The 27920-nt window shown below is 41.4% G+C and overlaps 2 protein-coding genes across 4 annotated transcripts; one reads left to right on the forward strand and one right to left on the reverse strand.

The window, feature by feature from the left end:
* Window positions 1-784: 784 nt before the first annotated feature.
* tbrg4 (transforming growth factor beta regulator 4) lies at window positions 785-10575 on the reverse strand. 2 transcript variants are annotated; one of them, XM_030072019.1, is made up of 11 exons: window positions 10452-10575; window positions 9447-9958; window positions 8999-9319; window positions 8415-8589; window positions 6874-7031; window positions 6515-6625; window positions 6221-6365; window positions 4319-4570; window positions 2288-2399; window positions 2036-2150; window positions 785-1373 (listed from the first exon to the last, which is right to left on the reverse strand). In XM_030072019.1, the coding sequence occupies exons 2-11, from the start codon at window positions 9858-9860 to the stop codon at window positions 1272-1274; spliced, it is 1905 nt and encodes a 634-aa protein (XP_029927879.1). In that variant the 5' UTR covers window positions 9861-9958; window positions 10452-10575; the 3' UTR covers window positions 785-1271. The 2 variants fall into 2 exon arrangements, with proteins under 2 accessions (XP_029927879.1, XP_029927878.1); XM_030072018.1 differs by lacking the exon at window positions 10452-10575 and adding an exon at window positions 10318-10449 and having other exon boundaries at window positions 1237-1373.
* LOC115373550 (potassium-transporting ATPase alpha chain 1) lies at window positions 10406-27603 on the forward strand. 2 transcript variants are annotated; one of them, XM_030072016.1, is made up of 26 exons: window positions 10406-10590; window positions 10731-10863; window positions 12695-15976; window positions 16728-16838; window positions 17351-17410; window positions 17941-18144; window positions 18376-18489; window positions 18914-19048; window positions 19333-19450; window positions 19571-19839; window positions 20089-20167; window positions 20796-20915; window positions 21100-21209; window positions 21485-21619; window positions 21964-22156; window positions 22435-22610; window positions 22801-22937; window positions 23528-23678; window positions 24220-24388; window positions 24678-24832; window positions 25163-25286; window positions 25494-25639; window positions 25839-25972; window positions 26653-26754; window positions 27044-27135; window positions 27246-27603. In XM_030072016.1, exons 3-26 carry the CDS (start codon window positions 15965-15967, stop codon window positions 27272-27274), a joined length of 3075 nt encoding a protein of 1024 aa, XP_029927876.1. In that variant the 5' UTR covers window positions 10406-10590; window positions 10731-10863; window positions 12695-15964; the 3' UTR covers window positions 27275-27603. The 2 variants fall into 2 exon arrangements, with proteins under 2 accessions (XP_029927876.1, XP_029927877.1); XM_030072017.1 differs by lacking the exon at window positions 10406-10590 and adding an exon at window positions 10638-10655.
* The last annotated feature ends 317 nt before the right edge of the window (window positions 27604-27920 follow it).

Consider the following 27920-nt stretch of genomic DNA (forward strand, 5'->3'; position numbering starts at 1 on the left):
TCATTCTTGCTGTTGTCTTGCTGTTGTATGAGCAAATACAGAAATGCACACAAGTGCCTGCATACACAAAAAGCTTCTGACGTAATTAAGTCTGCACATTTGTGATTACACTGCGATTGCCACTGACAATGACCAAATAACATAAATATCGGAAAAAGGCACACCATATGAAACCAGCAGTCATTTTATTAGCAAAGTGATGAGAAAGTTGCTCATCCAAGAGTGATTCAACACTACACCACCTAAGGCACAAAACCTCTGCTGTACTGCTCTGTAGTGGCTGAAACTTTCAGGCATGTTGCCCTTCTGATCATGCCCAAACAGTGATGTCACAGCTGTTTTGCAATTTACAGATGATGGAAAAATACCTGTCATGGCATAAATGATAGGATGTGGCCAGAGAGGTGCAACATTATTGAAGGTGTCAGCTGCTTGGGAGCGACGCAACAGATGTCTTCTGTTAGTATTGACTCACTCCAATACAAAACACTATGCTGACACTATCAATGTTCACTGATAGTATTGATGCACATTCAGCACCCCAGCATGTCAGAGTAATAGAACAGTGTATCCATTGGCTGTTCGATGTGAAATCAAGCATCCTCTGACTGAATACTACAGCATAACCCTACTGCAACAGACCCTAAACTGTACACACCTGAAATATTCTCAAACATACAGTATCAACAACACACAAGTTCCCCCAACCTGCAACCCCCTTCCTGCGCCCTAGTACACATATGCAGTAAATCCAATCTGTGAAAGAAGAACACACAGACCAATATTGCAATAAAACAATTTAATCCACCACAAGATGACTTCACAACCTTCATGGCGATAATTAAGTTATTTTAATCTATTCACATGGTGATATAAAGCACAATATTCATGCTATTAATTCTGCAGAAACACCCAGCGCTTCTCTCCAAGGTCTGAGTGTCACTCGGGGACACGGCACCTTTGATCACATCTCTCTACTGAAGGACTCGCTGTTAGTTGATTTCTGTATTTTTGTCTCACTCTCTCTCCAGCTCCAGAACTCTCGATCATCATCGCCATGGCAACAGGGAAAGCCCCACACGTTGTCAAGGGAACCAGAGTGAAAATGTATAATTTTTTTTTTTTCCTGACAAAGTTGGAGTGAGCCTGTACTGCAACACTGCTCATTTCTGAGTGTGTATGTGGGTGTTATGCGCGTGTCCCCTGTGGTCCCATTTGGTTGGGATACCTCCAATTCAGCTGAGCCTGCAATTTTGCTCCGTGCACTCAGTTCACTTGGCCATGTCCTCTGCCACAGCCTTCCCCATTTTATCCTTAAGGTATGCCAGTTTCTGCCGGTCTGACTTCAGCTCCAGCCACTCATAATATGGCACCTGGGAAAAAACAAAAGGGTTATGTTTAGAGAAGTGAGAGTAAAGAGCTTATGACTAATGATCAGCAAACACAATCTGTCATGTTGTCACATATTTAGGCGATTAAACAGAGGATATGATGCTGCTCATCACTCTCAGGTAGATTTAGTGGCCCAGTTTACTTAGCTGCAACACTGTAACCCTGAAAGAAAAGGGATGCTGCCATTGGCTAAGGAGATTGTCCTAGATGAGAAGGAGAGCTTGGATTGGCCTAGATGAGACAGAGCTGTCGCTGCTGGCTGACAGCTCTATTTATACCAGAGACTGCAGGGGGACCTACCTGGCACCAAGCTCTACTCCAGTACTAGGTCCCTCTGGTTGCACAGTCTGAGCTACACAGCAGCAGCAGCACTGCTTCTCTGCCTCTGTTCAGTCAAATATCAGTCACTTTCCACTTGGCCTGGAATTGCATCATTGCTTGTCTAGTGTAGTCTTTGACTTAAAAGCAAACAAACCCTAGTTTTTCATGTATCTTTTGTGAGCGTGTTTATGATAAAAAATTGATCTAAAGAACAAACAACCACTGTTTCGTCTTTCACCCACTTCAGATTTCACTTTGTCTCAAATGCGCTCTCTTTTTTCTCCTTCCCCCCCTGTCAGTTCTATCTCCGGCGTCTCCATACCTCCACTGTGAGGAAGCCAGCCAGCTGAAGATGCCGCTTCATCATGGCAAACCGTCCCAGGAGGTCTTTACTCTTTGAGCCAAAGTTGGGAAAATCCCAAGCTAAGAAGGCTAGCCTGAAAACAGATGTAGCGGATAGAGAAACGGCTTTAGACAAGCTAGGGCAACAGAGAAACAGATGCAACCTTTAAAACAAGGAAAGTTGAAATCTATCTGTAACAACCCAGGCCCACATCGCTCTCCTCTGACTCACTGCTGTGCTCCTACGGGTAAAGCCTGACCTCCTCCCCCGTCAGGTAGATGAGGGGCTTTCAGCATCGACATGTCAATTGGCTTGTTGTCAGAGTCCACCACCACCTCACCATCTGATTAGAAAAGGGCATGTCAAAACCATTAAAAAAGCCCTCTGACTGAATAAAACAACAGAATGCTCCTTCATGTAAAATGATAGAGTTCCAAAAAAAAAAAAAAAAAGACTTTTAGTGTGGAAATGATAGGATTATCAGGTCATGCCTCTGTATTCAGGTCTGTACATGTAATGTCTGTGCAGTAATAGAATAAATTAAGTGAGTGAATGTGAATGGCAAGTTGATATGGAAGTACTTGTAAAAGCCCGACCCATATTGGATTTTCTGGGCTGATGCTGAGATATATATATATATATATACATATATATATATATATATAGTACAGGCCAAAAGTTTAGACACACCTTCTCATTCAATGCGTTTTCTTTATTTTCATGACTATTTACATTGTAGATTCTCACTGAAGGAATCAAAACTATGAATGAACACATGTGGAGTTATGTACTTAACAAAAAAAGGTGAAATAACTGAAAACATGTTTTATATTCTAGTTTCTTCAAAATAGCCACCCTTTGCTCTGATTACTGCTTTGCACACTCTTGGCATTCTCTTGATAAGCTTCAAGAGGTAGTCACCTGAAATGGTTTTCACTTCACAGGTGTGCCTTATCAGGGTTAATTAGTGGAATTTCTTGCTTTATCAATGGCGTTGGGACCATCAGTTGTGTTGTGCAGAAGTCAGGTTACTACACAGCCGACAGCCCTATTGGACAACTGTTAAAATTCATATTATGGCAAGAACCAATCAGCTAACTAAAGAAAAACGAGTGGCCATCATTACTTTAAGAAATGAAGGTCAGTCAGTCCGGAAAATTGCAAAAACTTTAATTGTGTCCCCAAGTGGAGTCGCAAAAACCATCAAGCGCTACAACGAAACTGGCACACATGAGGACCGACCCAGGAAAGGAAGACCAAGAGTCACCTCTGCTTCTGAGGACAAGTTCATCCGAGTCACAGGACAATGACCCCAAACACACCTCCAGGCTGTGTAAGGGCTATTTGACCAAGAAGGAGAGTGATGGAGTGCTGCGGCAGATGACCTGGCCTCCACAGTCACCGGACCTGAACCCAATCGAGATGGTTTGGGGTGAGCTGGACCGCAGAGTGAAGGCAAAGGGGCCAACAAGTGCTAAACACCTCTGGGAACTCCTTCAAGACTGTTGGAAAACCATTTCAGGTGACTACCTCTTGAAGCTCATGGAGAGAATGCCCAGAGTGTGCAAAGCAGTAATCAGAGCAAAGGGTGGCCATTTTGAAGAAACTAGAATATAAAACATGTTTTTGATTATTTCACCATTTTTTGTTACAGTACATAACTCCACATGTGTTCATTCATAGTTTTGATTCCTTCAGTGAGAATCTACAATGTAAATAGTCATGAAAATAAAGAAAACACATTGAATGAGAAGGTGTGTCCAAACTTTTGGCCTGTACTGTATATATGTATGTATATGTATATATATATATATATATATATATATATATTTGTGAATAAAAAAAAATCCCATCATGATATAGCTGGCTGATATTTTTATATATTAAAATTCATTATAACATTTGCAGCAAGGTATCCTCCAATTTGGTGATCACGTTGAAATAAATGTACATACTCCAGGCTTGGTATTTCACAGGTGAACAATAAATGTCTTAACACAATCTGCACTACCATCTGCTCAGCTGCGATACTCTGCCGACAAAATGTACACACCATATTGTAAATAATGGAATCTGCTGAACAAACTGTTTAAATGATAATACCATTTTTTGAATTATCTCGACAACGTGTTATTGCAACATGTACTGCCTTTTTTTTTTAAATATCAAGCTCACATATGTTGATAATAATATATCTCTGATGAGCCAATATTGTCTGATAATATCAGTCAGATTCTAATATTTGCTATCTTGGCCTCTTACCAAGAGTATATCCATACACGGTGTTGACTCCAGTGCGAAGGGCCTCTGTCCTCCCACCCACCAGACTCTGTAGTGCCTCCCTTAGACTGCTCTGCAACAACGAGAGGGGGGAGCTGCTGGCTAGGGGAGAAGGTTTAGTTAGAGAGGACGGAGGGGCTGCAGTCTCTGAGGAGCCGGGATGCTCTAAGTGAAGAGTGGCTGCAATGTGGAGGAGCTTCAATCGATAGTTCTCCACTCGAGCTGGACTGCCTTCTGCCAGACCGAAAGAGAGACAGGAGGACAAAGAGAGAGAGAGAAAGTGCCGCCGATGTATTAGCACAGATGCATCCCAAAAACCACCACTAGATCGTATCACTCAAGAGTATGAATCACATCTGTGAGGAAATGGGATTACTGTGCCTGCACAAACAGAGACCAGTTGGTCCTGCACTGCCACCTTGTGAGCCAGAGTGGTGTTTTGGCACTGGCAGATCGACCTGAGAGACTAGCTGGGGAAAGAGGACTGTGTTCAAATCCTGACACCTTGTTCTATAGCCTAAATACACAAACCCACCTTTTAATCATTTAACATAAACTCTGAATTGCTTTATGCGATGCTATATGTTTGTGTTTTTTTGTATTTATGAAGTGTTATAAGCAGCTTATTGTCCAGCCCTAATGGTAACATAGAATTGTAATGTGGCATCATTACAAAATAAGACACAGGGCCAAACTACTGAGGCCAATTTAGACCATAATGTCACTGTAGGCAATATGGACTGCTGCTGGAGTGTAGTCTGTAACAGTATAAGGAATTTAAGTTCCAAGGAGTTAAATAGTTGTATATCCCGGACATCGAGTCCTGTACAGGGTTGCAATGTAAGCTGTCATTTTGTATTTTCTTGTCATTTTGGAAATGTGCTACAATGGTTTTATATGCCATGAGAAGACTAGCAGATGCTTGATGTCTGCTAGTGTCATGCATAATGATGATAGTGGATTTTCTGGCCCTTGGTGATGCACTCACAGGTGTGCTCATTCATATTCAGGACTACTGCCTGCATCACTTTTTTTGCTTTTGTGATGAAGTGTTTTTGTACGGCACTTCATCATACTGATGTCTCAAAAGATTTTATAGAGAACAAGCCTGCCCAGATCTAATTAATCAACATTTACTGACAAAACAAAATCATGCCAAACAGTATGCAACTAAATAAAACACAAGGGCACAAAACAACAAAACAGCATCTTGACAAGACATAACAGGTCAACCTATTAGTCAGTTAATAACGCTCCTGGCTCTCATGTCTATATATTACTGAAAAATTGTCAGATTTACAGCAGATAAGGCTGCTCTGGTTCATCTGGGCCCTATTTTTACATTTATACCTGTTGGCTTAGCTCAAATCTACTGTACAAATTTGCATATACTTGTCGGTTATTGTCTCAATATGCCGCAACAATATGACGGTTCACTAATTTGATGTTTTTAGTTATGGGATGTTCAGACACTCAGTACGTACTATATTATGTTGTATAGATTTGTTTGTGAATTACTACTTTGTTTGTGAGAAATGTTTTCACATTTGGCAAGCTTTGTGCACATGTCTGTCTTTTGTCTTTGTTTATTCTGTGTAATCACATGATCTGTCATGTCCTTATGGCTGAGGAAGGGCTTGTGCCTGAAAAGTCACATGTGGTGGCAACAACAAAAAGCTATGGGAGCCAGCTCTAGTGTGCAAACTATTTTTTTTTTCACATTTCTCCAAGATTGCCCAGGACCACTTATATTGGTGATATTCAACTAATCGCCTGAGACAGCAAGATTGTGATTGTGTGTGTGTGTGTGTGTGTAATGCAGGTGTGTATTTATTAAATGAAATTTGGGAATAGAATGTCATTATTGAGGCTGTGTGTGCTTACCTGAGAGTTTGGTGACATGTTCGTGCTGTGTGAGGGCTGTGAGGTAGCGGGGCTTGGCCTGCTGTAATACACACAAAGACCATACCACATCTGTCTGCAGGAAAGGCTCCAGACCCCAGAGAGAGTCTTCCAGCACAGTGTGAACCTGCACACAAAATATCACGTAGATTTACTGAAGGAGAAATTGTTCAAATGTCAAAGTCAAGCTGTAGAATAAGGGAAGCCTCACAATGACGGATTTAAGTCAGCGAGGAGATGCAATTGTGTGCAATCAAAGAAAACCATAAAGGTTACCTTGCTATAGAACATGTCTCCTTTGCTCGGCTGGAAGCCCAATCTGGCAAATGTCATGAGCAGATTACAAAGCTGAAGAGCACTGTACTTCTCACTGTTTGTTATGTAGTGCTGGAGAGAAAGACACACACACACACAGAAAGAGAGAGAGAGAGAGAGAGAGAGAGAGAGAGAGAGAGAGAGAGAGAGAGAGAGAGAGAGAGAGAGAGAGAGAGAGAGAGATACCAAGAGACAAAGAGCAAGAGGAAAAATGAATGACAAAATTAGGCTAAATGATTTGTGAATGAAAATGAGACACACTGCTCAACATGAACTGGATCAAAATGGATCACTGAACTGGTCCTCGGTGTGTGACTGACCTCTGAAAAGGCCTCAAAGAGCGGGATGTGAAGCCACTTGAGGAAGCCCAGTGATTTAGCACATCGAGTGACGTCAGCAGCACTGAGCTCAGGTACTCTGGGTAACAATTCTGATGCTATCCGCTGAAACACCTGAGAGTGGTGGAAACTCAACTTCCCTGTGGGAAAAGAAGACAAAATCACAGAGATCCATTATGTTACTGGGCAGATACTGATAATGACTTTGTGGCAGATTTATAAGCATATAAGATTTATATGCAGGGGGGGAAATTAAGGATTTCAGACAAATTATTACTAGGCCTGTATAGATGTGCAATATTCATATTCAATAAGGAAGATCATGGCACATAAATCTGTCAGTGCTAACGGTCAAAATATGCCAGTTCCACATGTTGGATTTTATTTATTTCATTATATACTGGTAATTTCTTCTGTTATCAACTTGCCTCATGTCCGGAAATGCACTCCTTTTTATGACAGCACCCTAAACAGGCACTTTCATGCATTTTAGCATATTATCATAACACCATGTGGGTGAGATATTGTGCTAAAAGGTCAACAGACAGAATGAGGCAAAAACAAAACCCTCTCAGTACATAAATGCATAAAAACTAATTTGTTTTCTTGTGCTAATTCCACTTTTTATAAATGTGTGCTTGACATAAATAATTTAATGTTCAGGTTTACCAAGGTAAGGCTTACTGAAATTATATTTATACAGAGATTCATAATAAAAGAACACTGAAAAATACTAGATAAAGAATAGTTGTGCTGGTAAGCTGAAGAGCAGCCAGTCTGTAATGTCATGTTTTTTAAGATCCACTATGGTACCAGAGCTCCAACAGGCAGTGACGAGCCCTTTGATTTTGTAGTGGAAACCAACAAAAAAAAGAATACACACTATAGGCAACTGACATGTTAACATAAATGTTGGTTTGAATTTATAACTCTGCTGTCTAATTTCACTCTCCAGGTGTAGTGCTCCATTGTCTGGGCTTGGGCATGTTTAATCTCATGCTGTTTGCATGTTTATTTGGGGTACCACACCAAGACAAGAATAAAAAAAAAAAAAAGAAAAAGAAAAGAACAGAAAAGAAAAGAAAAGAAAAAATGAATACTATTTCCATTAAAAACATGAAAGCTAGATTATCCATATTCAATTCACCTAAATCAAGTGCCCAGAGAATGTGGTTAAATCCCCAGCCTTTTCCCAGTGGCCCAAGTCTGAAACCTCACAGAATCCCTGTTTGTTGCCTTTGCTCTTTTCCAACTGTCTGACTAAAGGCCAAAAATATATAATGGGGGAATAGATCATCCACTCCTATTAATAATAATAATAAAAAATAAAACTATACATGCCAAAAAATGCAAGAGGCAGAGTAAAACAAGCCAAATAAGGATTCAAGACAACTAACTAACACAAATAGTGCAAAATATGGAGCAATTCCATATTAGGAAGGTATCTCTCGTGCCTCGTACATTCAGGGTGTACATGCCTTACTTATCAGTGATGGGGACAGGTTACAACAGTGTTTCATTACCATATGCGTAGGCCATGTCCAGCAGCAGCGGAGTGGTGAGGTCTGATGAGGGTTTCTGGAGCAGATGATAGGACAGAGCTCTGAGCAATGGGACAGACCTGCGGCTCTGAGTGGCCACAGACACACACACCTTCCTGATCTCTTCGGCTGAAAAGCCCTCGGCCAGCTCCAACGCCTGACAGAGGAGAGCAGAGGGGAAACTTTGTTTGGTGACACTGGACAAACTGTGCTTACAGCCACTGACTACTGAATAAGCCTGGGCTTGATTTTATGCTTAAAAAAAAAAAAAAAAAAAAAAAAGATTTAGCTGATGAAAAAGTTCATGTTAATGTTCATATTTACACTGCTCAATCAGCAATGACAGAGAAATTATTCTGTCTGCTATTGGAAAAAATGTCTGATTCAGAGTTTCACGCAACTTGTGGGGTTACTTACAAATAGTACGAACTTTTACATCAGCAGTAAATATTCTCTTTACTCTTCCTCAGTTATAGATGTACATTTGGGGAAAAAAACTGTTTAATGGGGGCATAAAGACTGGATTAATATATTATGTGTTAACATATACTAAGCAGTAACTCTACCTTGTCTTCTAGTCTGTCCATCAAAGTTGGTGGCATGTGTTCTCCTTTGGATATCAGTACACTGACAGTTTTAGCATCTGAGATTTCAGTCCAACGCAGCTCTAGCTGTTTCAACGCAGCATTCATGATTGCCACTTCCTGCTGCCCTTTCCTCCCTGCACCCCAGTCCACCAGGTAGGACAGGTGCCTGTAGGTGAGCCTGCGGACTCGCCACAGGACCTCAGTCTGCACCGAGCTGAGCACTGCGGTGGTGGCGGGCACTTTCAGAATAGAGAGCGCTCGCAGGAGAGAGACTAGAGTGCCATTCCACACTGAGGAAACCTGAGATTAAATGTACACATCAATTAGCAGATATATCTTTAGTGCAAAACAGGAAACACAATCACATTAAAAGGATTCATCTTACACAATCAGTGTGCCATCCTTTCTCTGCCCTTGGCATCCTTACCTGCCCAATTATGGTGTCCATCATGTCGTGCAGCCTCGGATCAATCATCAGATCTGGTTTGTTTATCATAAAACTGCCCTTTGCCCTCTGCATCAATTTGGCCATTTTCACTATGGAAATTGCAGCATGATTGCCATTTCCACCCTGCTCCGCCCAGGCCAGCAGAACGTCCTCTGGAGTCTCCGCCTTGTCCAGGAGCTCATCCAGTTTGGTGCGTGCAGGCATGGGCAGAGAGTTGGTCTCTATGGCAACAGTCCTACCCTCACACAGAAGCCTTCTTGATACCCGAGGCCAGGCCTGAGCCCTCTGTACCTCTGCAGGCCCGGCCACGGGGGGAGGCAGGCGGACCACCGCAGCCTGGCAGGACGCCCTGGAGAGAAGACGGGCATATCTACTCAATATGCGGCTGGCCATCGGGTTAGCCAGACAATCTGAGGAGCAGGTAGGAGGGCGGGGTCCAGAGAACAAGATTCTCACAAGTCAGCAGCCGGAGACACCATCCCACATCAAACCTGAGGGGCAGGAGAGACAAGGGGGAGCATTTCAGGCAAAGAATATTTACACTCCTGGAATGAAATGACCATGATAAACACAGCCATTCCATAGAGAGATACCAGGCCAGCTGCTAATTGTTCAGAATGATTTGTTACTGTCCACAAATATATTTTCGCCTGCCGCAGCCTTAAACAGCGACTAGCCAGCTCGTACAACAAGTTACAGCTTCTCCCAAGGAACATGAGCACAGGGAAGGAGTCGACACACACCAACATACAATATATATGTATAATATCTGAGACTGTGTTGACTCTACCACAGCGACAGACCGAGCTGCAGCCACACTGTATGTTTTTGCTATCACGTAATTCCTGACCTTGCCGAGGAGGGGAAGAGCCGCTGCTGACGGCCAGGCGCTTCTTCCCACCTCTGATATCACGCACCTGGCGTGTACAGGTGTGCAGGAGGAGACCAAACCGCCACCTGAAATCACCCGCAGCAATGGCTTACCTTAGTAAATTAGATAACTTGATGAAAGCCACACACCGACATTCACATGGAGCTGGCTGTCAGCGACAGTCGCGAGAAAATGACGTCGCGTGGTTACGTATGGAGGCTGCCGTACCACGTGAGCCGCAGGAGAGGCGAGGTAGTTTGCGGTTTGCAAGAAAATTCATGCTCAAACTGTCATTCACCATTAAACCTGTCGCTGAGGTAACGAGCGCTCTCATGAAGTATCCCGGGTGTCTCTGTGGAGACGAAACCAGCTGTTTCTGTATCTTTTTGCAGATAGTCACCGGCACAGGCGGCAGCGCTGCCTTTGGCCGGTCAAGCCGACGGAGCGACGAAAATACAGAGGAAAAACAAAACAAAACAAAACAACAACAACAACAAAGAAAACCCGCTGAAGGACCAGCATCAGGTTGGAAGAGAGAAACACTCCTCAAGAAGCCCAACTTCTCAGGATTAAAAAAAATATAATAAAAAATAAGACAGTCGTTATGTCATGTTCTAGGTTACTCTATATGCCAACATATTAATACTGCTAAATAAATAAATAAATAAAATACGAAAATAAACGAAAATCCTACTTTATGGTGAGATTTTGAGCAGCTGCAAACACCCCTCAAGAAATACTGTCTAATTTTGGTAAGACTGGGGAAAAAACAACAACAACAAAAAAAAAAAAAAACGGCCGTTATGAATGAGTAAAAATTAAACAATGAATACAATGAATGTAAAGGAAAATCCTACTTTATTGTAAGATGAAGTGTGTCCACTGTGATAGTGCCCACTACAATTTTACATGAATATTGTCTGGAAACACAGTGGGGTCTGGTGCTGGGATCAGGCACAGGGCCAGTGGTCAGTAAAAATTATATTACAATCCGCTTTGGTGGAAAAGGGGCATGAGGGCAGCCCTCAGATCAAAGGCCCCTGCAGTCTCTCCCGGGAGCCGCTGGCCTGAAGGTCAGAGGGACAGCCTTAATTGGAACCTGAAAGTCAAAGTGCCAGGATTAGAGGATTAAAGGAGACCTGTAATGCCCCCTGATTGACAGCTCATATAGCAGCATGTTTGTTAATTTAATTGGAGACGCCAAAGTAAATTGCAAATGTCATTATGGTGTTTTTAGAAAGTAAGTATAACCTACTGCTTGTCTTATTGCGTTTCCTGATTTAAAAAAAAAAAAAAAAAGCCTTCTTTGAGTGCTATAATACATGCTACTTTGAGTCTAACTTTGTGCAAAGCAGATTTCTCATTAATAACTTCCAGAGAGGCCTCCAGATGGCTAGTACTCATAAAATTGAGACTGAAACTTAATCAGTGTTTTTCTATCAATGTGAGGTTATAGGACTGATAAAGCTTGTAGTATTTGCCTCCCCCAGCTCAACTCAATCCATTCCACCTTTTGAGAGCCATGCTCCCAAAGTAAGTCATTCATATAGTGCCATCTAGTGGACAAACAATGATACAGCCGTGTGGGCTAAAACGTGTGTCATACTGTGGAAACGTGAGGAATAGTGTCCTCGCACAGAACCCATCAATTTGGGTTGGGTAATGGTTATTTATGTTTTTGAAAAATGGTTATTTATGTTTTTGAAAAATGATGCTAATGTTTCCAGAAAATCTTGTATCATCTCTCTTCCACCCCAGAGCGTTCAAGTCAGGCCAAATTATTGCACACATGCTTTTTTACCATTACAATTTGTAAATATATGCTTTGAAAAAATTTGATGTCATTTGCCATAGTGCCTTGAGAATAATTACCAGTGGTGATTTTGTGACACACCACTGATTTATAAGAAAGTTGGCTGGCCGTCCCTGACATCACTGTCCTTTTACTTATAAATCTTGGAAAATCACTTTTTTAAATATAAACCACGTATCATCCCTGCAGTATTAATCAAGAGTCTGACAAACTAGATCTCAGGACTGGTAGCTCTGAGGCTCCTTAGTTTAAACCAGAAGTTGACAAAAGTTTCAATGTTACGCATAAAACTGGACTTTTGGTGTCTCTTACAGTGTTCAGTATTTTATTCATACTCTGCATCGTTTCTGTGTCTCCTTGATTCAGTGCAGATCACTGCCATATATTGTTAAGTAGAATCATATGTGCTTGAAACCCAGATTTTATAGTTTTATTGTTACTTGTTGATTAACTAACTTATGAATTGTTGATGGAAATTTTCTTTTTATTAAATCGTATCTTAAATTCTACACTAACCCATATTTCCTCTTTTTGTCCATCCAGCTGATGCTATCAAACTGGCAAAGATCCAGATGTTTGCCTCTCCATCACTGACACAGAGGAAAACTGGAGAACCTCAGCTAAGAAAGCAATTACCAGTTTCAGCTATGTAGCTCATGATGAGGAGTGCGTGTGTGTGTGTGTGTGTGTGTGTGTGTGTGTGTGTCCCTATCGCTGTCCCTGACTCTCACTCTTTTGTTACCCCATCCTCTTTCCTCTCTTTCCCTCCTGCATGGCTGCTCTCTCTCCTCGCAGCAGTGTGCCGTTAGAGCTGATAAAATTGGACTGATAACATTGACGCTTTGATCACAGAGCCACTGTCACTCAGCGGTGCGCAGCACTGGAGTGAGTGACTCTATTTAGCACTGCTTATCTCACCTGGCCTTTATTTACCCAGCATGCAACAGAGTCTGAGTGTGAGCAGGAGGGGACAGAGTGACCTGTTCACTCATCTAAGAGTGAACTTAGATGATAAACTTTTAAGATCAATTGGGATATTGCTCTTACTGGATAACTGAAATTGTATTCATCTATTCTAGAGTGCACTGAAAGATGAGGTATATCTATTTGTTAGCAGTATTATTAACATTTACTTACATTAGATAGAGTCACAGTATTGTAACCTATCAGCTACCGTGCACCTACCTCCTCAACCACTACTAATGTAATTGTCCTTCTTTCAAAGGCTCTTGATATCACGTTACGAGGGCTGCTGACGCATGTTTGAAAAAGCCTGTCGCAGCGCCGGGTAGCACTGACCCAGAGAGCCTTTCACTGAACAGTCCTGTCCTTGATCATAAACCAAACAAACGATAGACTTTTGTTTCATTAAGAGGCTAAACAATAAACATGCTAACTCATTTCAGTTTTGGTTTCAAGTAATTATTGAAGCGGAGAGGGTGAGCGGTGGAGAAACAAATTAAGTAACTACTTTGGGGCAATTAAATCAGTCATTAAGGTTACTTAATTAGTTACATATATTAATTAGTAAGTTCATTGAAAAATTAGCAGATAACAGGCAAGCATCCTCATCATTATTTTGCTTCTCTTTCCCTTTGGTCCCTTCAGTCTTGTGTCTCCTCCTCCTCCTCATACTGCTAATCTGCTGCCTCCTTTCATGCAGGTCAGTGCTTCAGTCCTGAGCACCCAGAGCCCAGCTGGCTTTCTGTTCAGCCACCTAATCAGGGACTATTTTACACTGGGGAAGCACGGTGCACACAGTTAATTACAAAATAATTCCAGAGCGCTCTGTGTCCCACTGACGAAGGCAGAGCTGAAGGCTATGTTTAATTCTTCTAACAGTGGTTCTGGAGAACTGCTGCCCTGCTGTTTTTTAATCCAACCAGGTAGTTAATTGCGTTCCCCATGCATCTCAGGTGGACACCATTCCCTCATTAAACAGCTAGAATGGAAACCAGCAGGAGTGTTGTACTCATAGCCCAGGATTGAGAGCCACGCTGTAAAACCTTTGACAAGTTAATTAAAAGAAGACATGTTTCTCAACTGGTGGTGCACTTCTGCCAAAATCAAACTTCCAAAGCGAATCCATTTGTGGATTGTTTGGAAGTGCTGTTTCACTTGAGGCCTATTAACATCACACAAGAGCAAACACAATTATATTTTCTAGGCAGGTGCCAATTTTTCTCTTTTTGTCATGCTGCTTTTGTAGAATTCAAATTTGAGTTCTTAAAAATCACAGGAATAACACATAAAATCGGTTTTGGGGAGGTTTGGTGTTGGGAAAGTTTCAAGGTGGATTCAGGTGGAGGGCAGAGGGAGTGTGCGGCCGTGCGGGCAGACCAGCAGCCAGCCTGCAGGAAGAGAAGACAAACTCAGGCTATGTTGACATTCCTCTGGTGACGGCTTTGTTTCCTCTACACCGAGGGGCTGTGAGTGATAGCAGGTGCAGCTGCTGATGAGCTCCAGCTGTAGGCAGTTGTTTCCCTGACATCTCTCCCCTCCTCTGTGTTTGGCTGTGCAGGCGGTGTGCGTGTTTGGCCTGGTTGTACAGCACCTGGGCTATGAATTTGATTAAAAAAAAGGACCCTGAGGCTGCATTCACGAACATACTCTTGATAAATCTCAAGAAATGACATAAGAAGGATTTTTAAGATGTTCTTAAAAGCATTTTCCAAGTAACAGTCTCATTTCTTGTGAACCTCTTTAATTGTCCTACTTTTCCTACTTTAGACATGAGACATTGGCCTGAGTGAAGTAAAGCTTCAAAATAAAAGTATTTTTTAATATTACTTGTAGGGAAATATTTGAAGACATTGAACTATAACTTATATCTCTAAAATTTGTTTGGATGTATAAAATTAATGGCTTGACTTCTCTAGGAATTTTATGACAGGTAAATGGCTGTATTCTATTTTTTTTTTTTAAGAATCTTTCTTTCTTAGGCTTCTTAAGTAAGTTAAAAATATATAAGATTTTTGTTCTTTTTTCAAGGCTAAAGTCAAAACAAGAAATGGCACTGGTTCTGGGAATCTGTCCTTTGGTTTTGCTTTCCGAGAAGTCCATTTGTACATCGCCACACATTGATGTAGCAGCAGTGGCCTGAAGTTAAGAGGTGCTTGGTCGTGATCAAGACGTTTTCAATCCTCAGATGAGCAAAACGGTTTTGGGTGGGTGTGAAAACAGGAAAGGTGGTAATACCACTGCTAATGTGCCCTTTAGCAGGGCACTCAACCCCAATTGGACCAGATGAACCGCTCAGTCGGAGAGAGTGTTGGTGCTGGGCGGCTCTGAGGTGTGTGTTCATGTAGCCCAATGTCAGTCAGCCAGCTGAGAGTGACATTGGTCTGTTTTAACCTTCACTGTTCCTCCACTCTTTACTCCAATCAGTTTATCAGGAACAGAAACGTGCGGAGGGGAGATAAGAGATACCAGAGACAGAGCGGCCAAAGCATAGGTTCTGATAGGAGTGTGTGGGTGACATGGGTGACCTGGCTAGGGGTGACATTGTTGCTACTGGAGGTGCCATTTTACAGAGGGTGGAGTATTGAAATGTGTGTTTTAATGTGTGTGTGTTTGCATCTCCATGGGTATTTGTACGCATGCACACACAAACGGGGGGGTCAGGGTATATAAACTTTTTCCAGAAACGTGTTCCTGTTTCTGGTCATTGTGTGTGGGGGAGAAACACAGTGTGTGTCTGTGTGTGTTTGGGACTGGACCTAAGTGATAGCCAAGATTTCGGGGGCGAAGAAGGATCGAGTGGTCTGGACCTCCATTGATTTAGGAGAGGCGTCCCCAATCACACCAGCAGCCATGAGTAAAAAGGTAGGAAATCCAGCAAAGTAACTGCCACAAAAGTAGAGATTGTGTATGAAAGTTTGTTGCTGCTGCCTGTTTAAAGGTTAAGCAGTGTGTGTGTGTGAAGCTGATTTTGGGTACAGGAGGTCATTTTTCTTGTTTTTTTCCCCCAGTAAAAAACAAAAATAAACATTTAGCAAGTCCTTATTGTAAGTCCGCAAATATCATCATTAAAATACGAAAAGGTTCACCAACATTTATTTTCATAACGAGACGAAGAAGCAAAGCTCCAGTAATCGAGGTTGATACCACTCTCAGGTCTGACCTTGTATCCAGATCTCTTACCCCTAATTGCCTCTCTGCTCTAGATGCATGTGAGTTCATGTTTTTTAGTTTTGTAATTCAAAGATATCAAACAATATTTCATCAGCTTATATGAATTCTAGGTATCACTGATGAATAGCAGCCTATATGAAATATTTCAGCTGTTCACTAAACCTGATGTTCACATTGGACTAACCTTCATCACTTCAGTTTGGTTTCACTTCCTATTTTGGTGCCTGTAAGACTATTAATATTATATATTTAACATATATTTTTATTTATTTATTTATTTATTTTAAGTTACTTAATGCATTTGTTTTGTTTTGTTTGGCTGGCATCTGTAGAATGTACTCCAAGATATCAGTTTTTATTTTACATAAACATATACTTCCTGACTGACTGTATGTCTGTCTGTCTCTTTGCCTGTTTTGCTTGTCGGCCTGTCTGCCTTTAGGACGCCTACAACATGTTCGAGATGGATGGAGAGATGGATGGGAAGGTGAAGAAGACCAAGAAGATGAAGAAGAAGGAGAAGCTGGAGGGCATGAAGAAGGAGATGGACATTGTAAGAAGAGACTAAGATACTGTTCGAGAAAAAATTTACGTGAGGGACAGAGACAAACATGGATGTTGCGAGTGACGAAGCATATATCGTCTAGAGCTCGCAGCCCATCTCTCCATCAGTCAGCCAATCATTTAAATATGTAGAGTTTTGTGCTTGCTACAACACGTGTAACATGCTAATATATGACTTTAAAACGGAAAGCAAAACACAAACTTGAAGCCACTGTCTATTATTAACATCCTCTAACATGTACCTAGCTTTACCATATTTGATATGCCTGCGCTGTAATAACATATGAATGCGTAAATAATGGATACATGTGTTTATATAGTACAGAAGCATTAACTATGTTCTGTATGTTGACATAGTGGTCAGGGCATGAGGAAACCGGCATGCCTGTGTGTCTACTTGGTTGTTTGATCAAGCAAATATGAAGGAGTTCACCTTGATACATGCAAATGTGCCCTCTAAATCCATCCTGAACCTACAGCGCTCTCTGCCTCCTCCTGCAGGACGACCACGAGATTACAATAGAAGAGCTGGAAATGAGATACAACACTAGTATCACCAAGGTAACTCCTTTCTTTCTTTCTTTCTTTCTTTCTTTCTTTCTTTCTTTCTTTCTTTCTTTCTTTCTTTCTTTGTTCATTCCAAGTTGTGTTATTGCCCCATTCCGTTTGTTTGTTTGTTTGTTTGTTTATTAGCAGGATACCTCTAAATATTATGACCGATTTATGTAAAAGTTTGTGGAAAGGATGGTCGCATGGCAAAGACGAACCTCTTAATTAACACTTAATTAACTCTTAATAACATTGATTGGCCGAAAGGGTTGTTGCTGTAATTGACTTTTGATGAATATTATAATATGTGGAGCTGACATATCTTCATAGTTGCATAGTGTTGGCAGCAGTATGTGCTCGACTGAGTGCTTTCTACTTTAATTTAATTTCTCTTTCTCTTATGCATCATTTCATTCAACTCTCCCTATCTTTCTCCTCTTCCTGTGTCCAGTAGGTCCAAGACAGTGAAGGTCCCAACTCTAAATAGTTCTGTCAAGCTGTAATCACGTCATTCACCTGTTTGTTCCTCTCTTTATCCACAGGGTCTGACCACCACCTTCGCTCATCAGGTTTTGGAGAGAGATGGGGCCAATGAACTGAAGCCTCCTAAAGGAACTCCAGAGTATGTGAAGTTTGCCAGGCAGCTGGCCGGAGGCCTGCAGTGTCTGATGTGGGTCGCTGCTGTCATCTGCTTCATCGCCTTCGGAATTGAACTTGCAAGAGGAAACTTCGCCAGCTTTGACGATGTGAGTTATATAGCATTTCTATTGCTTAGGCCTCTGTTTTCTTGTTTTTTCAAAGACAATTTTAGGGTATTTTTTCTTTATTATGTAGGATGCTGTGGAGAAAGATGGAGGAGATGGGAAGCACTTATAGCTTACTTGGATTTGTTTAAGCTGGAAGGAATAGAGACAGGCAGTTGCAAAAGGACAAATGGGGCAGAAGTTTCACTGTAATGTCTCTTCTCTGTCCTCCAGCTGTACCTTGCCATCACCCTAATTGCTGTTGTTGTGGTAACTGGTTGCTTTGGTTACTACCAAGAGTTCAAGAGTACTAACATCATCGCCAGCTTCAAGAACTTGGTGCCGCAGGTGAGCTGGATATGACTTGAGCCAATGGGAAGAGAGAGAGGCAGTGACGTGAGCACATGATTGGAGTTAAGCATTTTCTGGACTAAGACCAGACTTCTTATTAAGCCTTGTTGAAGTACAATAAATAATAAATTTACAGGAAATGTAACATGAACCTGTTACTCACTTTGCAGGTAATCTGTGGTAAACAATGTGTTCATGCTCTTTCTGTGTCTGATAAATGAGATATATTGTTGACTAGTCAACTTCAAGACTTTAAGAGACAGCAGGCATTTTCAAAATCATTTATCATTTTCAGTTTACCTCAAGACAGTTATTTTAGTCATTCTTTCCCCTCTCTTTCTTTGTTTTTTGCCAATCTTATGCTCTCTCTCTCCATGGGCCCCCCTCACACCCCCCAAACACACACACACACTCAACATAGCAAGCACTTGTAATCCGTGATGGCCAGAAGAATCAGATCAACGCTAACCAGTTGGTGGTGGGGGATCTGGTGGAGATCAAAGGAGGAGACAGAGTCCCTGCTGACATACGCATCATCACTGCTCAAGGTTGCAAGGTAGAGCACACACACATAAGAGGGAAGAGGGAAATGCTATTGTTAAAGCAAATGAAACATACTGTCCCGAACAAATGGTGCACTTTAATCATAACGCCTCACATCAGGCTAGTTCAGAGTAACTCTGAGCACAAGAACCTTGCTAAAACGCAAATCCTTTTACATTTTGACAACATTCGACCAGTGGTTTTGGAAGTTTTGTGTTTGACAGATGCTTCCTCACCTATCCCCGCTTTAGCACATAGATTTTCTAATAATTTTTCTAACTGTGTTTTTTGTGTTAGGTTGACAACTCATCTCTGACAGGAGAGTCTGAGCCACAGACCAGGAGTCCAGAATGTACTCATGAGAATCCACTGGAGACCAGAAACATTGCTTTCTTTTCCACCACCTGTCTGGAAGGTGCAGTATGCAGTACCTATACATAAAGCCATATGAACCCTCGGGATACCACACAGCAAAGACACTGACTTGTCTTCTCTTCTCTTCTTTCTCCTTCTCCTCTCCCTAATCATATTCCAGGTGTAGCTACAGGTATGATTATTAACACAGGTGACCGTACCATCATTGGCCGGATTGCCAGTTTGGCTAGTGGAGTCGGCAATGAGAAGACACCCATCGCCATTGAAATCGAACATTTCGTTGACATCATTGCCGGCTTGGCAATCTTTTTCGGCTTCACCTTCTTTGTGGTCGCCATGTTTATCGGATATGCCTTCCTGGAAGCTATGATCTTCTTCATGGCCATCGTGGTGGCGTATGTGCCAGAGGGGCTGCTTGCTACAGTTACTGTGAGTTACTGTGTCATAAGTGGTTCTCAAAATTTTTATCTTTACTAAGACGTAAGACATAAGAAGCTTTATTGTCATTTTGCTACTGAGGACAGCATACAACAAAATTGCGTTGGTGCATCCCTGAGTAAAGTTAAGAAGTTCCTACTAATATTCACAGTGTAAAGCCATGTAGACAAATTTAACACTGCTCTCTGCCAAACTTCATGTCTCTATCAACCAGTGTGTGTGTGTGTATCTCTGTTGTAGGTGTGTCTGTCTCTGACTGCTAAACGACTAGCCAGTAAGAACTGTGTTGTGAAGAACTTGGAGGCTGTGGAGACACTCGGTTAGTGAAAATGTGGCTCAGCTGTGTCCACTATGAAGATAATGCATTTCCCCAGCACAAAAAATAATGTTATAATATACAGTAATATTAGCATATTAATAGAACACCAGAAGACAGAATCTGCTATGTGAAGAAAAACTTAAAATCACTTTATGTTCTCCATGGTATGATGAGCGTGCAAGTGTACTTTATAACAAAATGACTTTTATTTCTGCTAATCACTTTGGACTAGATGATTGTGTGAAGAATGAAGAAGAGATGTGGCAGATAGAATTAGCCTAGACAGAACTGCACTGTATTTTCGTGTTTACTTGAGGTTCTCGGACTATATGTGATAGAACATAGATGTGTCTTGTCATCACATCTGGGCTGGGCTTAAGAAAATAACATGACACCAATCCGTCAATACACTCAAGCTTGTTTTCTGGACACTTAGTTTATACCCCCTTATTAACTGGATTATAATCCAAATAAGGAGATATGATCACAGTATAACCACCTCCTCATTACGTTACTGTTTCTATGCCATGTGAATGATGACATTAGCTTAATATTGTTGCTATTCTTGAATTATTCCAGTGTGGTTGCATCTGTACAGTATATGTAACCTAACTGCTTTTTCAACAAGGCTCCACCTCAGTGATCTGCTCTGATAAGACCGGCACACTGACCCAGAACAGGATGACTGTTGCTCACCTTTGGTTTGACAACCAGATCCACGCTGCTGATACCACAGAGGATCAGTCAGGTAAATAGATTCATACATAAGGCTTGTCGTTTTTCTCAGCATCTGCTGTTGAAATCTGACAGCACTGTTTGCCTTAAAAATAACAAACTTGCTACTTGAAATTTCAGCAGACAAGTGTTTTTGACAGGCGGACTAGTGTGTCATCCTCTGTGATAACGCTGTTGTCCCCCTCTGTGGTCCTCAGGTCAGAGCTTTGACCAGTCATCAGAGACGTGGCGCTCTCTGGCAAGGATCGCTGGCCTGTGTAACAGAGCGATATTCAAACCAGATCAAGAGGGAATACCCATTCCTAAGGTACATGAATTATATATTATTGATACAGTCAACACAGTACTCATTTTTAAGTACATAGTGATACTTAAATTATCCAACTGGAGCAAGCTTTTAGTGATAGCATACTGAGTGTTTAAAATTCAAGGAGAACCTTAGATGGACAGATCAGTTGGTGTGGGTGCAATATCTTCCCTTTGAGAGAAGTCGAGTTCACATTATTATCTTATTATCTTATAATGATGCAATGATTTGTCCCTCTCTTCTCTTGCCTACCTCATCATCACCAACTCACACAGAGGATTGTGGTCGGAGATGCATCAGAGACGGCTCTGCTGAAGTTCACAGAGCTCACCATTGGCAACATCATGGACTACCGCAACCGCTTCAAGAAGGTGGTGGAAGTGCCCTTTAACTCTACCAACAAGTTCCAGGTGAGAAGAGGAAGTTTTGGTACTTCTGGACATGTAGGCGATTAGCAGTACTTAGCAAACTAACCAAAAGGGTGCATTTTGATTCTCCCTATTTTAACTCTGACAGTTATTAAACAGTAGAAGTAACTTTGGCCTTCCTCTTTCATTTGTGTCCCTTCTATTTTTTTCTCCCTCTGAACTTTTTTCTATCCTTCTCTCACCTCTTCTGTCCCACAACATCACCATACCATATACCTTTCCGAAATGATTGTGATTCACTCTGAATACAAGAGCACACCATAATGTCTTATCCTTTTCTTTCATCCCTCAATCTTCCCTCTCTCTCTGCTCATCACTCTCTCTAGCTGTCTATCCATGAGTTGGAGGACCCTCTGGACCTGCGCTACCTCTTGGTGATGAAAGGGGCCCCGGAGCGTATCTTAGAGCGTTGCTCCACCATACTAATCAAAGGCCAGGAGCTTCCTCTGGACGAACAGTGGAAAGAAGCCTTCCAGACGGCTTACATGGACCTGGGAGGACTGGGAGAAAGAGTGCTGGGTAGACAGCACTTTTTATTAAATGTGGCTTCATCATGTTGGGCAAATTATCTTCAAGCCCTTTGTCAATATAGTCAAAAAGATTTCTGCCATTTAATTATGTAGCATAACTGATAATTAATTGATTAATACATATCCATATCGATTTAAACAAATACATTTCTTCTTAGTTATTGTTTTTATCCACTGCAGATCTAGATCAGCTGGTGATATGAAACCCCCATCTAAAATGTTTTCCCCTCTCATTCCCCCTTCTTTCCTTCTTTCCTCTCTTCCCAGGTTTCTGTCACCTCTATCTCAATGAGAAAGAGTTTCCTCGTGGCTACCGTTTTGAGTCTGATGACATGAATTTCCCCACGTCGGGACTGTGCTTTGCCGGTCTCATCTCCATGATAGACCCACCCCGAGCCACTGTACCTGATGCAGTGATGAAATGTCGTACTGCTGGTATCAGGGTGCGTACAAATTGTTAATCCACAAAGTATGATGCTATGAGTGAGGCTCGTCTTGATTTCTGGTCCCTGATGGATGTCCGCAGGGTTATTTTTACAGTCATCAAGAATTTTACAACAGCCTGCAATGTCATATCATGAGTTGGTCTGTCTCTCTGTTGGTCTTTAATCTTTTTATATCTTTGCACCTCAGGTTGTCATGGTGACTGGAGACCATCCAATTACAGCAAAGGCAATAGCAGCCAATGTTGGTATCATCTCAGAGGGTAGTGAAACAGTGGAAGACATTGCCACAAGGAAACGCATACCTGTAGAGCAAGTCAACAAAAGGTATACGTATCACTTCTGTCTGCACGCCCGCTTTATACTTGGGCGACAGAAATTTTCTACAGTTGTCATCAGAGTACCATGATATGTTGGGGAATTGGCTTAACTCATATATAGTAGCTATGTATTAGAATTAGAATTATGTACAAAAAGCCCAGGCCAGAATAACATGACATCTAAAATAATAAATAATATAAATAACCTGAAAAGTTTAAACTGGCATGAGGTGAAATGCAAGCCATGTGAGATATGAAACCTATTTATATTCTTTTATGAATTGGTGGGATTTTGTATTCGAAAGATCACAGATGGAATAAAAACATTTATACTTCAGTGTTTGGCATTTCCAGTAATAAGTGGGTGTCCAGTATGCTGTCCCAGTGTTCATCAGTTTCTGGTGTTCATATGAACAGTATTATGTACACATTCTTCTGATGTGTTGCCTAAATGTTATACCGCAAACCCTGTGCTCATGGATGTGTGCCTGCCCAATGTGCATGTGTGTTTCTGCATAATTAGGTTCTTACATCTGTCCATTTGTGTGTGTGTGTGTGTGTGTGTGTGTGTGTGTGTCTGTGTGTCTGTGTATGCAGGGATGCTCGTGCATGTGTGATCAACGGCGGTCAGCTGAAGGACATGACCAGTGACGAGTTAGACGAGGCACTGCGCAATCATCCTGAGATGGTGTTTGCCAGAACATCTCCTCAGCAGAAACTCATTATTGTGGAGAGCTGTCAGCGACTGGTATACACACACACACACACACACACACACACACACACACACACATACACAGACACAATGTTAACACGGAACCTAAGCTTGAATATCAGGATTACTGTGTTTAATAAACATTGGTAGCCCACTTCATATTTGTGTTTCTCAGGTTATTTGAATGAGAGCTTTTCAGTCATTTTATCTGTCTTTTATAGACACAACACACACACACACACACACACAAACACAGACAGACAACAATGGTTGTCCCAATTTAGAATGCAGCTGCTCAAAAGACAAGAGTTCTGTTATGAAACTGATCATAATTTTTTTTTTTTTTTGATAAACCTAATTTGACCTACATTTGAAAACCATTATCACTACACAAGAGGGGAAAATCAGGATTACTTGCAATAGGGGCACAGAAGAAATACCTTGGGGGTGGGATGGGGGGTCATGAGGCGGTGCTGTTGTTGTAATATGTATTTTCAAGCTACAATTTCAGCTTGGCTCCTGAGAAACGTTGTTTTACTCTTTCATCCCACCTCCCACTCCCCAATGCTCCCAGGGCTCTATCGTCGCGGTGACAGGTGATGGTGTGAATGACTCTCCGGCTCTTAAAAAGGCAGACATCGGCATCGCCATGGGGATCGCTGGGTCAGATGCTGCTAAGAACGCTGCAGACATGATCCTGCTGGATGATAACTTTGCTTCTATTGTCACTGGAGTGGAGCAGGGTGAGACACGGAGACAGAGATGGGACAGTGTCCACTTTTTGTGAATTGTGTCCAAGTTCACTATGTCTCAGGCTGAGGAAATATCTGTTATCTATACATAGAGTTCAGTTTAGAGTGCATATAAAAAAAAAACGCAGCTCCAACATGAGCTAAAATTCAAAAATATTCAATAACTCATAGTATAAATTCATAGTAACCAAAATGTAGCAAAAGTGAGTACACTAAGACCTTTCCAAAGTGACTCCCTATTTGTATGTGTGTGTATGTGTCTGTGTGTCTGTGTCTTTAGGCCGTCTCATCTTTGACAACCTCAAGAAATCTATTGCCTACACTCTAACCAAGAACATCCCAGAGCTGACACCCTATCTGATCTACATCACCGTCAGTGTGCCTCTTCCTCTGGGCTGCATCACCATCCTCTTCATCGAACTGGCTACTGACATTGTGAGTAATTATGTAATTAGTGGCAATCAAGCAGCAAACCAGTCACTTCATTATTATTATCATTTGTCGGCATCATAATCATTACACTCATCTTTCATTTTTATTGTAGATGAGTGTGATGAGTTTTTACATTTCACACAATGACACTTTTCATCGCACATTACCATACAACCTATTGTCCTCATCATCACCATGTTTCTAATCTAATGGGAGTATGAATAAATTATCTTCATCATTATCATCTTTACTCCCCTAACAGCTTCCTCTCCTCCCCACTGCAGAGAGTGGATTAATATCCTGATGGTTCTTTTATTCCTTCCCCTCCCACAGTTCCCATCTGTCTCTCTGGCCTATGAGAAAGCAGAGAGCGATATCATGCACCTGAAGCCCAGGAACCCTCGACGTGATAGGCTGGTCAATGAAGCTCTGGCTGTCTACTCATACTTCCAGATAGGTGAGGCTGTGTGCATGTGTGTGTGTGTGTGTGTGTGTGACTGCATAGTCAACATTATCCCAATGATGAGTCTTTATGCACGTGCAACAGTGTCCACCTTGTGTATGTTTGCTGCTACTAACTTAACGGTAAACAATTTCCAAACTACAACTTTAAAAATGGGCAGAATCCTCTGACTCTGTGTTTGCCCTCTCCCCTCGGCTTTAGGAGCCATCCAGTCTTTTGCAGGGTTTACAGATTATTTCACAACCATGGCCCAGGAGGGTTGGTATCCACTTCTGTGTGTTGGGCTTCGTTCTCAGTGGGAGGATGTCCATCTCCAGGACTTACAGGACAGCTATGGACAGGAATGGGTGTGTATGGTCAATTGTACACAGATCCATATAGTGCACCCCCTTTTCATTGTGTGGACGCAGTTTGTCATCATCTATCATGATCTTTGTCTCCTCCTCTCTGGGCTAAAACTGCAGCAGGCACATGTACCAAGAGCATGCTTGTATTTTTGATCGGTATAGAAATAACTCTTCTCCTATCCCCTCTTGTCTGCTGCAGACCTACAGTCAGAGGTTGTACCAGGAGTATACCTGCTACACCGTGTTTTTTGTCAGTATTGAGATCTGTCAGATCGCAGATGTGCTGATCAGGAAGACCCGACGTCTCTCTGCCTTCCAGCAAGGCTTCTTCAGGTCAGTACAGTCCCATTGCTAACATGGTCCTGCCGATTGAAGCTCAACAGCCCTAGCTATATAGTAGAGCTGCATGATGTGGTAAAAGAAAAAATCATGTTGCCGTTATTTTGCGATTGTAACAATATTTGTGATTTTAGTGGGAGTGATCATTTTTGCATTGAGATCTGCACTAAGCCATCATGTTTTTTTTTTGTTTTGTTTTTTTTTATACATCTGGAGAATCTGATTTGTAGACTACAAAATCCCTATTGCTCCAAGTTTATAATACTACATTAACCCTTTGTCAAAAAATTGCCACTTTTGCAATTTGGAAAATGCACTTATCCATATTGCAGTTTTGATACAATTTTGAGAAATTCTAAAGCGCTACTATTTAGTGTCTTGCTCAAGCATCATGAATCACAAACACCACCAGAGCTTAGGACTCCATTTTCTGTATAACTCAACTCTATAATTGTATAACTGTAGATGTATTACATGTGTATTTAACTACATAAATATTCCTGGACATGATTTTGGCTTTGAATTTTGGCTTGCATCAATTTGTTTGCAGAGGCATCCAGTTATTCTTATTTATCCTTATTTTGTTTTTGTTAATTTCATGTAGAAAAGAACTGTAGTAAGACGGGTGTTAAGATGGGTATTGTTAACTTCTCTGTGTGTATCTGTTTGTGTAGGAACCGTGTCCTCGTAACTGCCATCGTCTTCCAGCTATGCCTGGGTAATCTGCTTTGTTACTGCCCTGGAATGCCCAACATCTTCAACTTCATGCCTATCAGGTAATAACACACAGGGCCTCTTTTAGCCTGGCACCATTTATAATGCAAACCCATTCGGAAAAAAACAAAAAACAAAACAAAAAAATATCTAGAAATTTGAATGTCTGCAACTTTTGAGAATATGAAAATAAAATCAAGTATCATCTAAAATGATAAATGCTTTTGTCCTACAATCAGTGATTGCTAAGGTCTAAACTGTTTTCGGTTAAAGAAACTCAAAAGGCACCGGTGTTGAATTCTGCAGCTTCCGGTTCTTTCATTTTATTTTCATCCATCTCTCTGTCTCCAGGGTCCAGTGGTGGTTTGTTCCCCTTCCATATGGTATTCTAATCTTTGTCTATGATGAGATCAGGAAATTAGGAGTCAGGAGATATCCAGGAAGTAAGGCAACATTCTTCATCCATCCCTCTATCCATTCATCATTTATCCACCATCTGTACATCCATCCAATAAATCATTAATCTCATTCTTGCTCCCTCTCCCTCTCTCAGGTTGGTGGGATCAGGAGTTGTACTATTGAGAGCAAAGCCATTCATTCATCTATCTCCACGTGTCCATGCACACACTGTTCATGTACAGAACGCTGCAAACCTAACACACCCTACACCATCCACAAGTCTCCAATGTCTCTTTCCTGTATCTCTTTTTAATCTATGTTTTTATAGCTTAAACCATCTTTCAATATTATTTTAACATTTACCTGTAGAGTCTAAACAAAGCAGGAAGGAAATCATCGAGAGTCATCACTGAATAATTGAAGTAAGACAAATTTGTTCAATCTCTTTGGCTGTGTCTGCATCGTATTTATACTAATAAAGAATGTTCTGACTGTTAAAGATCCCAAAGCGATATCACATCTGTTTTGTATGTGTGTTCTACAGCGTTTCTGTATGTTGTGGAGAATTGTCTGTCTCCTCCACACAGAATGATTTAAAAGAATCTACCGACTGGTTTCAGAGTCATTTTTTGTTACATCTTAGCACTGAGTTGCTGTTCCTTGTACTTGTCCTTTGCTAGTATGCTTGTAAATAAGGAATTCATAAATGATTACTTATTTAAATGTTACACTTTCTGTGAGTCACTCTCGGAAACAGTTTGTATCTTTTCTTCAGACTGACTGAGTGGTACAGTTTTAGTACAAAGCCTCCACACAGACTGTGTGTCTA

The sequence above is a fragment of the Myripristis murdjan genome, chromosome 16 (assembly GCF_902150065.1).
Source record: "Myripristis murdjan chromosome 16, fMyrMur1.1, whole genome shotgun sequence".
Classification (NCBI taxonomy): domain Eukaryota; kingdom Metazoa; phylum Chordata; class Actinopteri; order Holocentriformes; family Holocentridae; genus Myripristis; species Myripristis murdjan.